At 44.3% G+C, this 13,781-nt stretch overlaps 1 protein-coding gene across 1 annotated transcript; it reads left to right on the top strand.

Moving 5' to 3' along the window:
• The first annotated feature begins 6,805 nt into the window (after positions 1-6,805).
• On the top strand, positions 6,806-12,459 carry LOC114591409 (ovomucoid-like). The gene is made up of 4 exons (XM_028718385.2): positions 6,806-6,976; positions 7,961-7,995; positions 11,455-11,564; positions 12,230-12,459. The coding sequence occupies exons 1-4, from the start codon at positions 6,922-6,924 to the stop codon at positions 12,291-12,293; spliced, it is 264 nt and encodes an 87-aa protein (XP_028574218.1). The 5' UTR covers positions 6,806-6,921; the 3' UTR covers positions 12,294-12,459.
• Positions 12,460-13,781: the final 1,322 nt, after the last annotated feature.

The raw sequence follows: 13,781 nt of genomic DNA, 5'->3' as shown, positions 1-13,781 counted from the left end.
CTGTCTCCAAGGAGAAGGAACAGTTGAAAAGAGGCCCAAGCAATTATTGTACATAGAAAGGGCTATGGAAGGAGAGGGTGGCAGTGAAGATGCTACTCCCTTTGTGCCATTATCTTTCTCTCTCATAAGCAATGCTTCCATCGAGCAAGGCACAAGCATAAACTGGGAGATAAGCTGGGTGGGGGGAGAGATTTGGTCACAAACCTCTCTACCCCACCATGTGGCTGTTTGCTCCCACAGGAGGCACTGATGGCTACCACCCTCGATGGCTTTAAAAGGAGGTTAGACAAATTCATGAAGGAGACTATCAATGTGATGGCTATATGTTCTACCTCCAAAGTCAGAGGCAGCAATGCTTCTGAATACCAGTTGCTGGAAACCACAAGAGGGGAGAGTGCTTGCTGCTGCACTCAGGTCCTCCTTTGGGGATTCTCACACGCACCTGGTTGGCCACTGTGAAAACACGATGGGGAACTTACATGGGCCATTGGCTTGATCCAGCAGGCTCCTCACTACAAGAGGTAGCTTGTGTATGAAATTAGTGAAAGGGAACAGGAATGGAACATCTTGCCATGTGAAATTTATTCTATCAAACAGCTGGATATCCCACTAAAAGCAACAGAAGGGGCTTCAGTTTAGCTAGGAGTTGAATCAGTTTATACCTGTTTTCTCATTTAGTGTTGTCAATTGATTAACTGATTTGATTTGATTCTCTTCCTGTCAACTGATCAGGAACATTTAAATTCAGCTGCATATTGCCAAACCTCACTATAAATGCACTTTTAAGAGAAGTCCACTTACTGTACTTTTTCTGTTGGGCGGTGTTGCGGCCAGGCATTGGGCCCACTGGGGGTGAAAAGCGGCCCCCTCATTGTCGTTGCCCGGCCACGTTGCCGGCGCTGGACAGGGCCCCACCGAGGGATGGCCCCACTGTCTATTCAGCGCCGACAGAAAGCGTGGCCATAGGAAATTTAAACTGCAGCGTGGCCGGGGACCACCCTCTCATGTCCTTCGCCGGATTTTCTGGAAACTGATTTTCTAGGATCCATTTCAATCGGGGGTTAGGCCTGGTTTTGGCACAGAAACTGTTTTGGTTGTCCTGTGTGATGACCTCTGTCAAGAGAGAGACAAAGGGAACATGTCCCTGTTAATTTTTCTCAACCTCTCAGCGGCTTTCGATACCATCGGCCATGATATCCTTCTGGAGTGATTCTCCAAACTAGGGGTGGGTGGCACCGCTTTGCGGTAGTTCCAGTCCAACTTGGATGGTCGTTCCCAGAGGGTGTTACTTAGAGCAGTGTTTCCCAACCTTGTGCCTCCAGCTGTTTTTGGACTACAATTCCCATCATCCCTTGCCACTGGTCTTGCTAGTCAGGGATGATGGGAGTTGTAGTTCAAAAACAGCTGGAGGCACAAGGTTGGGAAACACTGACTTAGAGAATGCTTTTCAGCACCCTGGAATCTCCAATGTGGGGTTCCACAGGGCTCAATTCTATCCCCTATGTTGTTTAACATCTACATGAAACTGCTGGGTTGGGTTATCCGGAGGTTCGGGGTACATTATCAGTAGTATGCTGATGACACTCAGCTCTATTTCTCCTTTACATCTTCAGGTGAGGCAGTGGAATTGCTGGACCAGTGTCTTGCCTCAGTAGTGGACTGGATGAGAGCCAACAAACTGAAGCTCAATGCAGATGAGACTGAGACACTGTTAGTGGGTGGTTCCCTAGACCGGATGGCTGGGAGGTTGCCTGCTCTTGATAGGGTTACACTTCCTCTGAAGGAGTAGGTTTGTAGCTTGGAGGTACTCCTGGATCCTTTGCTGTCACTCGAGGGTCAGGTGGCCTCAGTGGCCCAGAGTGCCTTCCATCAGCTTTGGCTGGTGGCCCAGCCACACCCCTTTCTGGACAGGGATAGCCTAACTACTGTTGTTTATGCTCTGGTAACCACAAGGTTAGATTACTGCAATGCATTATACAGGGTGAGTCCTTTAAAAGAGGCCCCGTGGATACAAAGTACATATGTTCCATGGGGCCTCTTTTAAAAGACTCACCCTGTATAATAGGGCTGCCTCTGAAGACAGTTCGGAAACTTCAGCTAGCGGCCAGGTTGCTCACTGGAGCAAGATGGTTTGAGCATATTACACTGATCCTGGTCCAACTGCACTGGCTGCCAGTTAGTTTCCGGGCCCAATTTAAAGCACTGGTTTTAACCTATAAAGTCTTAAATAGCTCAGGACCATAATACCTCAAGGACCACCTCTTTCCATACGAACCTGTCTGGACCCTGAGATCCTCTTCTGAGGCCCTTCTTTGGGTGCCTCTGCTCTGGTACCCCAGCTGAGGAGCTCCTTCCCACTGAAGATACTGATGTTCCCCACTTTTATCTGTTTTTAGGACTCAAGTTAAAACTTATTTCTCCCTTACAGTGTTGGCTGCTTTAAGAATTAGTTTATTCTGCTGGTAGATTGTTGTTTTGTTATCTTTGTTGGGTTTCTGGTTTTTGTTTGATACCATTGTCTTGCATTTTAATGAACTGTTTGTGTAGCACCTGGAAAACATTTCAGCTGAACAGCAGGCTATATAAATACCATAAATCAAACTTTGATGTAATGAGAAATTTGGCTTGAAGCCCTCACTTCAAACCTTTCTAACATTGTAAGCTGCAACTAGTGGAATTCCCTCTTCTACATAACCATTTTTTATTATGGAAGCCCTAATAAAAGAAAGTTGCTGTGGATGATTTAACTATGCTGTGATGACGAAACCTTGGCAGATGCACAGTATGAGAAACTTCAAGCTGAACTCAGCCCCAAACCATATTTACTTTGGGGAATAGACCTACGGTATCTAGGATATAGCTGGGTTCAGCTTGAAGTTTCTTGTGCCTTGTAAATGGATAGATAAATCCAAAACTACCACCATGCAAAAGATAAAAATAAATGCGGCAACATATGCGCAAGCAAGAAGTACTCTAATATGTAAAGAGACAAAAAGATCAAGCCTAAGAATCCCAATAGGCTTGAAGGGGGAAAGTCCAAGAACCTAAACTTCCCCTTTTTAAAAGCTTCTAAGGAAGACAACTGTTTAAAATGTACAAGGTAAAGGCCCTAAGGATGTGGCTTATTCATTTATTCAGAGCCTGATCAGGCTTTTCACCTTTAGAAGTCACACCTCTGATGGCTTTTCTGCCCCACCAGCTCTCTCTTTCATATATATACCACATACAATAGTCTAGCAAGATAAACAGAGCCTTGCTCTCCCATTGTAGCACGTGTGCCAGCTTTACAAAGTCAGTGGAGAGAAGCGAAAGCTGTAACAGTAATTGAGGTTTACAGAAGTTTGCTCTGCCTGGACCGATTATACGATAAATATTGCAAGGGGGACATCTAGTGGCTATTACTGGTAGCATATGGTAGTATATCTGTGGCGGTCTATGCTGTGTCAGAAGAGGGGTAGTACCTCTCTGGTGGGGAACACGCCGTGCTCCTTCTGAGATAGTTTGTCCACCTTTGGTCTCCATCCTACAGTCAGCTCTCACTTGTGGCTCCTAGAAGCTGTCAGCATATGACAGTGGCCACACACTTTGACTGACCTGCTAAACCAGGTGAGAGTAGCCGATGGGCCTCAAATCCTCAGTGTGTTCGAAACTTCCCCTGCATGTGAAGACAGGCTCTGGCAGATTGAGCAGATGGGACCAATAGTGGGTCCAATTCTCAAGAAAGCAGTTCCTGCACGTGCTGTAAAGGGAAGCGAGGGGCAACTTGGCCAGTTTCCCAGCTTCTCGATCTGGCTCAGGAAATGCATGTGTGGCCTCAGTTTCTGTGCACACCTTCTAATGCAGTTCAATATACATGACAACTGCTTCAGTGTGCGTCTTGCCCCTGTCTTGCCCTAGTTTCCACCAGAGACTGCTTCCAGAATTATTGCACATAACCTCTTCAGCACTTAAATTGAGGTGCAGCTTCAGAGTCCTGGTCAGCAGGAAGTACTTTGCAGAGCTCATCCTGTCGAAGCCTAAGTGACATCTAAGGGCTATTGTCAAGAGACGTTAATATAAAACCTTGTACCTTTTCTGGTGCTCCTTTGAAGAAGGGGGGAAATGCAACTATAAATGGTAACTTGAACTGCTCCCCCTGCTGTACTATTGATATTCTTATTAGTAATAATCATCTGTGGCATTTTGTGCTAGGTTTCATTACGTTAATGTTAGCCATGTGAAACATTAATGTTTGCCATGTGAAATGTTTGAATGTAAAACATTAGCTTCCTGTAATTCAGTTACTAACAGTAACTTCCCCAAACAATGTATGAGTAAGTGCATCTCAAGCATAGCATGGCCCATAACGATTTTTCCTCCCCATGGGGTAAGCATTTGATGATACCAAAGAAGGGAAGAGATAAATTCACATTCCATTGTCATTATATGCTCAAACAGGTACAATGCCATCGTTAATATTAGCAAAAAGATTTCAGTACTTAGCTTGATGATAATGAGTTATTAACAGTTAATGGACTTTTAGGCTTCCTCCATGTGAATAGTTCACTTTTTGAATAATAAGAATTATATGTCACTGGGGGGGGGGGCAGGGGCAGGATTTTAGAGGTGCTTAGGTGGGGCTTGGCCAAAAAAAGGTTGGGAACCACTGATCTAGAATAAGTTGGCTAGATTTCGTTCCCATTTACGTGAATAGAACTTAAGTCACTGCTCACTGTTTTCATTGGTTTCAGGGGGCCATAAATCCAGTCAAAGGCAATTTGATGCTGGCTATTTTATTTTCAGCCCCTTTCCTAATAAACCCTAGAATTGCAAGAGCCTATTTCATTGCTGCTGCACCCTAAGCTGGCATTCTCAAATTGCCCCCCTTAAAAATCAAATTGCCCCTCTGAGGGGAACCACGGGTCTAGATCCAAGCAATGCTTTGTGTAAAATCCGTCACAACACTTCAAGGCCGTAGAGTTGGGAAAGGTGGCAAAAAAAGGCAACCAAAATGGAGCTCCTCCCCTTCACTTGTTGCTGCCTCTACACCTGTCCCCTCCTTGCAAACAAGCAATGGCAGCAGAAGGAGCAGCAGTCTCTGCTTGCCTTGCCTTCTCCCTCTAGGTGGCAGCACCAATTGGGCCCAGAGGAAGAGAGGGCAAGCAAGTGGGGAAGAAATGGAGAACAGGGACAGCAATTAGGAAACGGGGTGTGTGTGTGTGTGTTGAGGCCTACTGACGGCATCTTGACCAAGCACCCCCCCTGAACACAAAACAACTGGATCTGGCACTGATTTTGGCCACATCTGGAAAATACATTTAAAGCAGCATTATACCACTTTCACCTGGGACGCGGGTGGTGCTGTGGGTTAAACCACAGAACCTAGGGCTTGCTGATCAGGTCAGCAGTTCGAATCCCCACAACGGGGTGAGCTCCCATTGCTCGGTCCCAGCTCCTGCCAACTTAACAGTTCAAAAACATACCAGTGCAAGTAGATAAATAGGTACCGCTCTGGCGGGAAGGTAAACGGCGTTTCCGCGTGCTGCTCTGGTTCGCCAGAAGCGGCTTAGTCATGCTGGCCACATGACCCGGAAGCTGTACGCCGGCCCCCTCGGCCAATAAAGTGAGATGAGCGCCACAACCCCAGAGTCGGCCACAACTGGACCTAATGGTCAGCGGTCCCTTTACCTTTACCTATACCACTTTCACAGTCATGGCTTCCCCCAAACAATCCTGGAAATGTAGTTTGTTCAGATTGCGGAGAGTTGTTCAGAGGGCCCTATTCATTTTACAGTCACATTTTCTAGCCGAAGCTGCATGGGACACGATAACCTAGGAGCGACAGGATAGAACAAAAATTATCCACGGTGAAGAGAAAGCAAACTGATTTTCCCCTCCCATCTCATAAAAGTCAGGTGACTCAGGGATGCAACTACAGTGGTAGATGAGGAATGGGGGAACCTTCTGGGTGCTGCATGCCAGAGGTAGGTCGGGCTGGAGCCAGATTTGGAGGGGGGGGAGGAACAATGTAGCTGCCCAAAAGCCAGAGGATTCTATACCCAATTCCGGTGCTTTTTTTCTTAAAAAAATGTTTAGGGGTACTCTCATTTTGACTCAAGAAAACCACCATTTTATAGTTCAAATTGGGAAAGATAAATACAGTAAATGGACAAAAGTTCAAAGATTCGCAAAATGTTTAGGGGTATGCGTACCCCTGCGTCCCCGTTCCCCCCAGAAAAAAGCACTACCCGTTCTATACCAGAAGAGTCTATGATTCCAATTCCCTTCCAGCCCCTGCATTTCTACCAAGTTTTGCCATCTGCACAGGACTGTTAATTCAATGGGGTTTTGAGGTTGAAGAGGCTCCCTCCCCATAACTTTCTGTTTCATTGTTACGTTTCTATGGAACCGCAATCCAAATGCCTGGCTCACTCTTCAGTTTAATGAGACCACAGGCTGAAGCAACAGCAAAACAGTTTGTGCTTGCCAACATTGAAAGGAGAATAATGAGGGGGTGGGGAAGGGCTCTGTTTGCTTTTGGGGAGAATTGGCATTGGTCTTATCTCTTATCTGGGCCTTTATAGGGAAGGTTGCCAGAAATACAACTAAGAATTTTATTGAGCATTCTTTTTATTGACTGCTTCTTTTGTGCATGCAATCCTCATATGTAATTTGTCAGCAAGCCCTTTTATGTATATGCTGTTCTTTGTTGTGGAATACGGCCAAGGCAACGAGATCATTTACTTGCTCTCTGATAAGAAGCTAGTTGCCCCTTCACAGATAAGGAACCTTTGAATTTGCTCCACCTGCCCACAGCAGTATCAAATTTCCACATGTAAATATTGTTTGGAAAGGGGATATAGAGAGACCTCATATTCGATTTTTCCTCTGCCAGTGGAATCTGAGAAAAGTCTGCTTGGAGGTGCGAGATCAAGACGCATCATGAAGACATTGGGTTTTCTGCTTCTCATTCTGGCACTCTTTTTCCTGTACTCAGGTGAGTCACCTAACATACTGCCAAGGTACCTTTTAGAGAGACTTTCCTCTTGAAATTTGTGTCGCATTATACACTCACATCTCAGAAAGGGACACACACCAATTCCATGATTCCATGAGCTGGATGTAAGAGCCACAGGGAATTGTTGTCGTTTAGTTGTTTAGTCGTGTCCGACTCTTCGTGACCCCATGGACCAGAGCACGCCAGGCACTTCTGTCTTCCACTGCCTCCCGCAGTTTGGTCAAACTCATGCTGGTAGCTTCGAGAACACTGTCCAACTATCTCGTCCTCTGTCGTCCCCTTTTCCTTGTGCCCTCCATCTTTCCCAACATCAGAGTCTTTTCCAGGGAGTCTTCTCTTCTCATGAGGTGGCCAAAGTATTGGAGCCTCAGTTTCATGATCTGTCCTTCCAGTGAGCACTCAGGGCTGATTTCCTTAAGAATGGAGAGGTTTGATCTTCTTGCAGTCCATGGGAATACAAATGCTTAACATGTAGAATTTACTCTGCCACATGAAGAGGCTCAATGACAGCACAGCAAATTCCTGGGGGTACCTGGCACTGTTACCTGGTACTCTCCATGCCAATCCACATGATTGCAAACATTAAGGACCCCAGGAGCCGCCACACACACATTTTTGATGGCCTCTACAGGGCTGCCATAACACATGAAAGCAGAACTTATGTGGAGTTCTAAGAGGAAGTTCGACAGGATTGTGTTGGAAACCGATGGGATTTGAACAAATTTATGGGGGAAAGCTTTCATTTGTGTTGTCAACCAGATAATGAATCTTAATTTATTTGTTCATTTTCACTTCAACTATTAATCAGTTATGTTATTTGGCATATTCCATATCAAAATAGTAAAGGAAAGGTAAGAGGAAATGCACATCATTTTTCAGAGGTGAATAAAATGTCCCCCAATGGACTGCTGTTCAACAGGTGGCTTTGCTTTACAGCTTTTAAAATTGTTGTTTTGGTTCTAGATACTGTCGCTGAAGCAAGAAGACCCCAACTGCAGGTAAGAGCCAGCTATTTCTTCTGATTACACAATCAATATTGTGTAGCTGTAGAGGAGAATTAAAGCACGTAATAGTAAGTAAAGAACAATGAAAACAAAGTTTAGGATTAAACTAATTCTTGCGGTGCAGTGCTGTTGAATCTGAGAGGTTTACAGGGGGCAAATGTAAAGTTCTGGTCCTGTCTCATCAGCATATTCATTTCCATGAAGGAAATGTGCTCCTGAACGGAACAGGGATAAATAATTCGCTTAGAAATGGGAATGAAATGCATTAAGTAAGAATTGTGGCTCAAAAGCAGTCGGAACAACTCTACTATGAGCAAAGGATACAATATATGGAACTTTTTAGTTTGGAAAAATGGTGAGAAAGAGGGCACATGACAGAGGTGTATCAAATAACGCAGGGCATGGGAGAAGTGAATAGATAAATGTTTTCCCGCTATAACACTAGAATTTGGGGCATACAGTGAAGCTGAATTTTTGAAGATTCAGGAGAGACAAAAGAAAGGGTTTCTTCAGTGGTTGAACTATGGAACTGAATCCAACAAATGATAGTTATAGACACCAGCATAGGTGTTTTTACAAGAGCATTAAATAAAATTCATGAAGGATAAAGCTCCCAATGGCTACTAGCTATAATAGCTATGCACTCCGTAGGTGTAGTCAAGGCGGGACAGGAGAGAGCAGCTGTCCACCCCCTAAATCAAGTAAATAAAGAATAATATCTAACTAACCAACCAATCACATCGCAGATAGCTTGTTCTCCCCTCACTAACATAGGTAAAAAGGTAAAGGGTAAAGGACCCCTGGACGGTTAAGTCCTGTCAAAGGCAACTATAGGGTTGTGGCGCTCATCTCGCTTTCAGGCTGAGGGAGCTGGTGTTTGTCCACAGACAGCTTTCCAAGTCATGTGGCCGGCATGACTAAACCACTTCTGGCGCAATGAAACACTGTGACAGAAACCAGAGAGCACTGGTGTGCTTTCAAACTGCTAGGTTGGCAGGAGCTGGGACAGAGAAACGGGAGCTCACCCCGTCGCAGGGATTTGAAACACTGACCTTCTGATCGGCAAGCTCAAGAGGCTCATAAAGCCTGCGGCCACTAACATAAATCCTGGCTGTGTCCATGATGCACTACTGCATAGTATGGGGTGTAAGTGGGGTTGCCATATTTCAAGAAGTAAAAGCCCGGGCAAAAAGTTGGGGGAACTGGTTGAGCTTCCCAAAGTTGTTGAGCTTTTTGGGGGAAAGGGCTAGGACACATTGTGCTGCTTCTGGGGCAGTTTGTCCACCTTTGGGATCCCTACCCTGTACCCAGCTCTCATGACAGCAGACACACCCTGGAAACGGCTTCAACTACCGGCACACAGCTGTTGTTGCCACAGCAGCGGTGGGTGGTTTGTTCCTTGCAGGTTCCTTGGAGGCTGGATCTGTAGCCCCTGTGGAACCTGCCCACTGAGGTGGTCACCTCATGGGTGAGCTGGTCTTTATCACCCTGCCCCATCCAGCTAAGCTGTGGCAATGTTGGTATCATGCGGGAGCAGAGATGGGGAGAAATTCTATTCAGTTTGCATTTAAAGGCAAAACTGTCACATTGCACTTTCTGATGCAATGTGGGAACTGAAGCAAAGCTATTATTCAAAATTCACAAATACCGTATCTTTCCATGTAAAAAGTATGTTAGGAATTGTGGGTCGTCTTATACATGGATAGTGCATGGGGGGGGGCGTAGGATTGGTTGCTGCCACGAGCCGGAGATTGTCAACGGCATGTTATTGGTGGTTGCGGCAAGGGCTGGTGTTGATTGGCTGTCGCTGTGGCAATTGGGCAGGCAATTGGCGGCTTCTGCCAGCAAGGTGACAGACAATAGGTGGCTTTTGCGACGCGTGTGAGTGGCAGTGTAGGTCATGCAGGTGAGCTATTTTTGGCAATCCCACCTAAAAAAAAGCTCAACAACTATGGGCAATTCTCCCCCTCAAAATGTCAACAACATTGGGCAATCTCCCCTTCGTTTTCTTAAATATGAGTCCCCCAAAATAGGGGTTGTCTTATACATGGGAGCGTGGTATAAACGGAAAAATACGATATCCAAATTTTGCACTTCGTTCCTCCAGCCAACAGACATTTACAAAAATGTATATATTAAAAGGAAAGTGTGCTTAAAAAATAATATATGAGAGCCAGTGTGGTGTAGTGCTTAGAGTGTTGGACTACTATCTGGGAGACCAGAAGTCAATTCTGTGCTCAGCCATGAAGCTTACAGGGTGACCTTGGTTGTTGTGAGGCTAAAATGAGGGGGGAAGAACTTGAGCTCTTTGGGGCAAAAAGGTGGGGTCTAAATGTAATGAACAAATAATGAAATAACATACAAGAAACAAATTATACCGAGGGAAAGTGCTTGCAAAAACGTGTACAAAGTGTGTTCTCCTTCATGGAGAGCACGTGTTGCGGTGGGGGCCGCCAGGACATTGTGCGGAATGTCAGTCTGTCCCCCATGGTGGGGGCAGATAGTTGCAACAAATGCCTACGCAACCACTCACAAATTTGTATTTTAATAAAGTTGTGGCCAAAATTATGCCAAAAATCTTAAACAAAAATTTTTGTGTGATGTGTGAGTTATTGGGGTGGACCTGGGGACCTTGACACGCAATAGTAAAAAAAATAAAAAATGATTGGAATAAACCTGCCTCAAAATGGTAATAAACTTCCAGGAGAACATAAAGAGAGAGAAAACTTATGAATTGTAGCAGAAATATCTGAAGAACTGATTTTAAGATTGGAAAGCAGAAACAGAGAGGACTGAAATTAACAGACCCCCCCTCAATCCCTGGAAACAGATAAACAAAAAATAGATACAGATAAATAAAACGAACAATGTAAAGTTTATTCATTTATTTCATTTTACTTAAGGCATTTATACAGCTCCTAATTGTTTGCATCTCTGAGGAGTGCTTATAAAACAAGGCAAAAAAATCATGGAACAATGAAACAATTTAAAAATTATAATAAAACCAAACACTAGCTTAAGCTGCAACAGAGCACAGTTATATATTATACATATCCTCTGATGGGAAATAAAAGATAAGTATTTGGCTTGATGGCTTTAAACTAGTCAGGGTGTGCATCTGTGTGGGTATATAGGTATGGTCACATTTATTTCTTTAGTTTCAACATTCAAAATTACATTGAGTTGGCTTTGCAAGTAAGCCTGAGAACATCCCTCACTTTTTGAAAACCTTACTATATGTTTATCGTACATCTGCACCTGAAATTCTCCTTCTCTCTTGGCAGAATGGTAAGGCACAGCATAACAATGCTTGGCGAATGATCATGGGTATTCACTCACTGTGTATTTATGTATGTGCTTATATTTATAACGCTCAAAGAAGTCATTGTGTAGCTTAATGCTAAGTGGGCAAGGAAGCTTGAATAGGTGCTATTGCTCTCTCGCTCTCTGCAGGTTGATTGCCAAGGCTATCCGAGAAACTTCTGCACCCTGGAGTTGCAACGAATGTGTGGTTCTGATGGCCAGACATACAGCAATAAGTGCTTCTTCTGCAATGCCTTTGTGTGAGTACAGTTTTCCCATGATGATGAAAAGGATGTGCAGGATTTGTAGCCTATTTAAGAGAAACGCTGCCTTACAAAGGGCTGGATCCAATGTTTGTGCAAGTTTTCTGCTTGTGTAGTGGATCTTCCCCTCTCTCCTCTCTCCCAAACTCTGGCATGAGGAACCCCACACCTGTTGTAGGGGTTCCTCCAACCCTCTAAACGAAATTTGGAGTGGGTGGGAGGACACAAGGAGAGGAAAGGAAAGTTCCATGGCACAAGTGGAACTCCTTGCCTGAACAAAACAACCGCCAGATGCAATCCAAATAATTTTGTAACATGAAACTTGGAGAATGAAGCAATTTCATCCAGTGTTGTCACCAACAGGAAATGTAACTTAGGGCGGTAAGCAGTTGGGCTAGAACAAACACTTGGGGCTGCACAGTGGAATTTCTCATTCCCTTCTCCCACCTGAACATATTTAGGAGTTGCACATGGTGTAGGGGGAGAGGATAAACCCCAAAGTCCTTATACTAGTAGACCTGTCCAGTTGGAGGCCACCCTATGGTTGCCAATTTCAAGTGACCTCTCTTTTTCAGCTGATCCTACTCACTGGTACATTTCTTCTGTTTAATAATTTTGCATCTTGAGGACTCTCACACTCTGCTTTGTCTTACTCTCACCAGCAAAAGTCGTGGAAGGCTCTCCCTGATTAGATATGGACCATGCTATGGAGCTGCGAGTGTCTAAAGAACATCCACTAAAGAATGCCACCCTCAGTTCATGCCTTGCTCACCTTTTAGCATCACCACAAACAAAGCCACCCACTGTTTCCTCCTTGCATTTTCTGCTTTAGTAGCTGAAGAAAACATTGCATCATCTTGATTGGATTTATCAATAAATAAGCTAAGCAGCATTATCTATCTCAGAGTCTTCTTTCCCATTCTTACACCTCGTATATATTTGGGATCTGTGAAGAGAGAAAAAGTAGATGTTGTCATACCCACTAAGAGTGGAGCTACACAAACAGTAATATCATGAGTTACAGTTTATGCTTGACACTGTGGGTGGTGGGTTGCTACAAAATACTATACATAGGAAACCAGCATATCAGGCAGGGGCAAGCCTAAATTTGAATCCTTCTGTCTGATGTTCTATATTTCTAATTTCTCCACCCCACAGGGAAGCATTCAGTGATGTGATTCATGCACCAGCAACTTGAAGTGGTGCAGTCTTGCAAGAGCCACACCATTTCATTCTGCTGGCCACATAGCTTGTTCTTAACATCTCCTTTGAAGGACCTCATAGCTTTGCAACTAAACCTTTACCACAAAGTTTTACAATGTCTGTTTCTGGCCTGGTAGGTTAGATAGTTATCTGTCCCCATTTCCATGGGTCATCTTTGACAGGTAGATGGGACAACCCACCTGGCAATCACCTGACATCATGATTATCAGATCACGGAGGATGAGTTCATACCTGCTTTCTGCAGGGATCAGCTGAGCAATTGAGTTCCCCATGGATGCTTTCAGAGTGGTGTTGTTGTTAGCAGCAGCAGTATTCTCATGCACTATTTCCACTTTCAATGTCGAAAAGCTTTGAAAATATGAAAGAGATTTCATAAAAACCGAAAGCAGTTTGTTTTATGGGCCTTGTTGACATTCATAGCATTCTTGCTGCCGTCATGTTTCACATTTATTCTATGAAATATTCCCAGAAACGGAAGGCACTTTGTGAAATGGATGGAGCCTATATCCCATGTATTACAATGCAAAGCGTGTCATGAAAATAATAATAATAATCCAGGGCAGCTTTCTAATATAATACCTTTATTCTTCTGGGCTCAGGTGTGTCTCTGAAGCACATCTGACCAAGACACACTGACCTCATAACGAGGAGGCATGGAGGTTATTTTACAGAAATTACAGGTCAGCAAAAATAGATGGTTTGTTCTTCGATGGCTGGGAAGAAAAGATATGGAAACTATGCACCAGCACTGCTTTTTATGGCAAAGTAGAACTAATCAGGCATGGATTAATCATTTTACATTTAGGAATATGTCTATACCAGATCAATATATAGTATATCATCCTGGCCACTATTTCAGGTTTTGATTATTTTCCTCATCACAATTGCTTTCGGTAGGCACTGGGAGAATGATATTGGAACAGACATCTACACAGTTGGGTGTAGGGGTCAGCTGGGTACACTTGCCCCAGACCTCTGAGGGGCACCTTG

This window comes from Podarcis muralis, chromosome 2 (assembly GCF_964188315.1).
Source record: "Podarcis muralis chromosome 2, rPodMur119.hap1.1, whole genome shotgun sequence".
Classification (NCBI taxonomy): domain Eukaryota; kingdom Metazoa; phylum Chordata; class Lepidosauria; order Squamata; family Lacertidae; genus Podarcis; species Podarcis muralis.
Note: the sequence above shows the minus strand (reverse complement) of the source record. Positions and strands in the feature narration are given on the sequence as shown.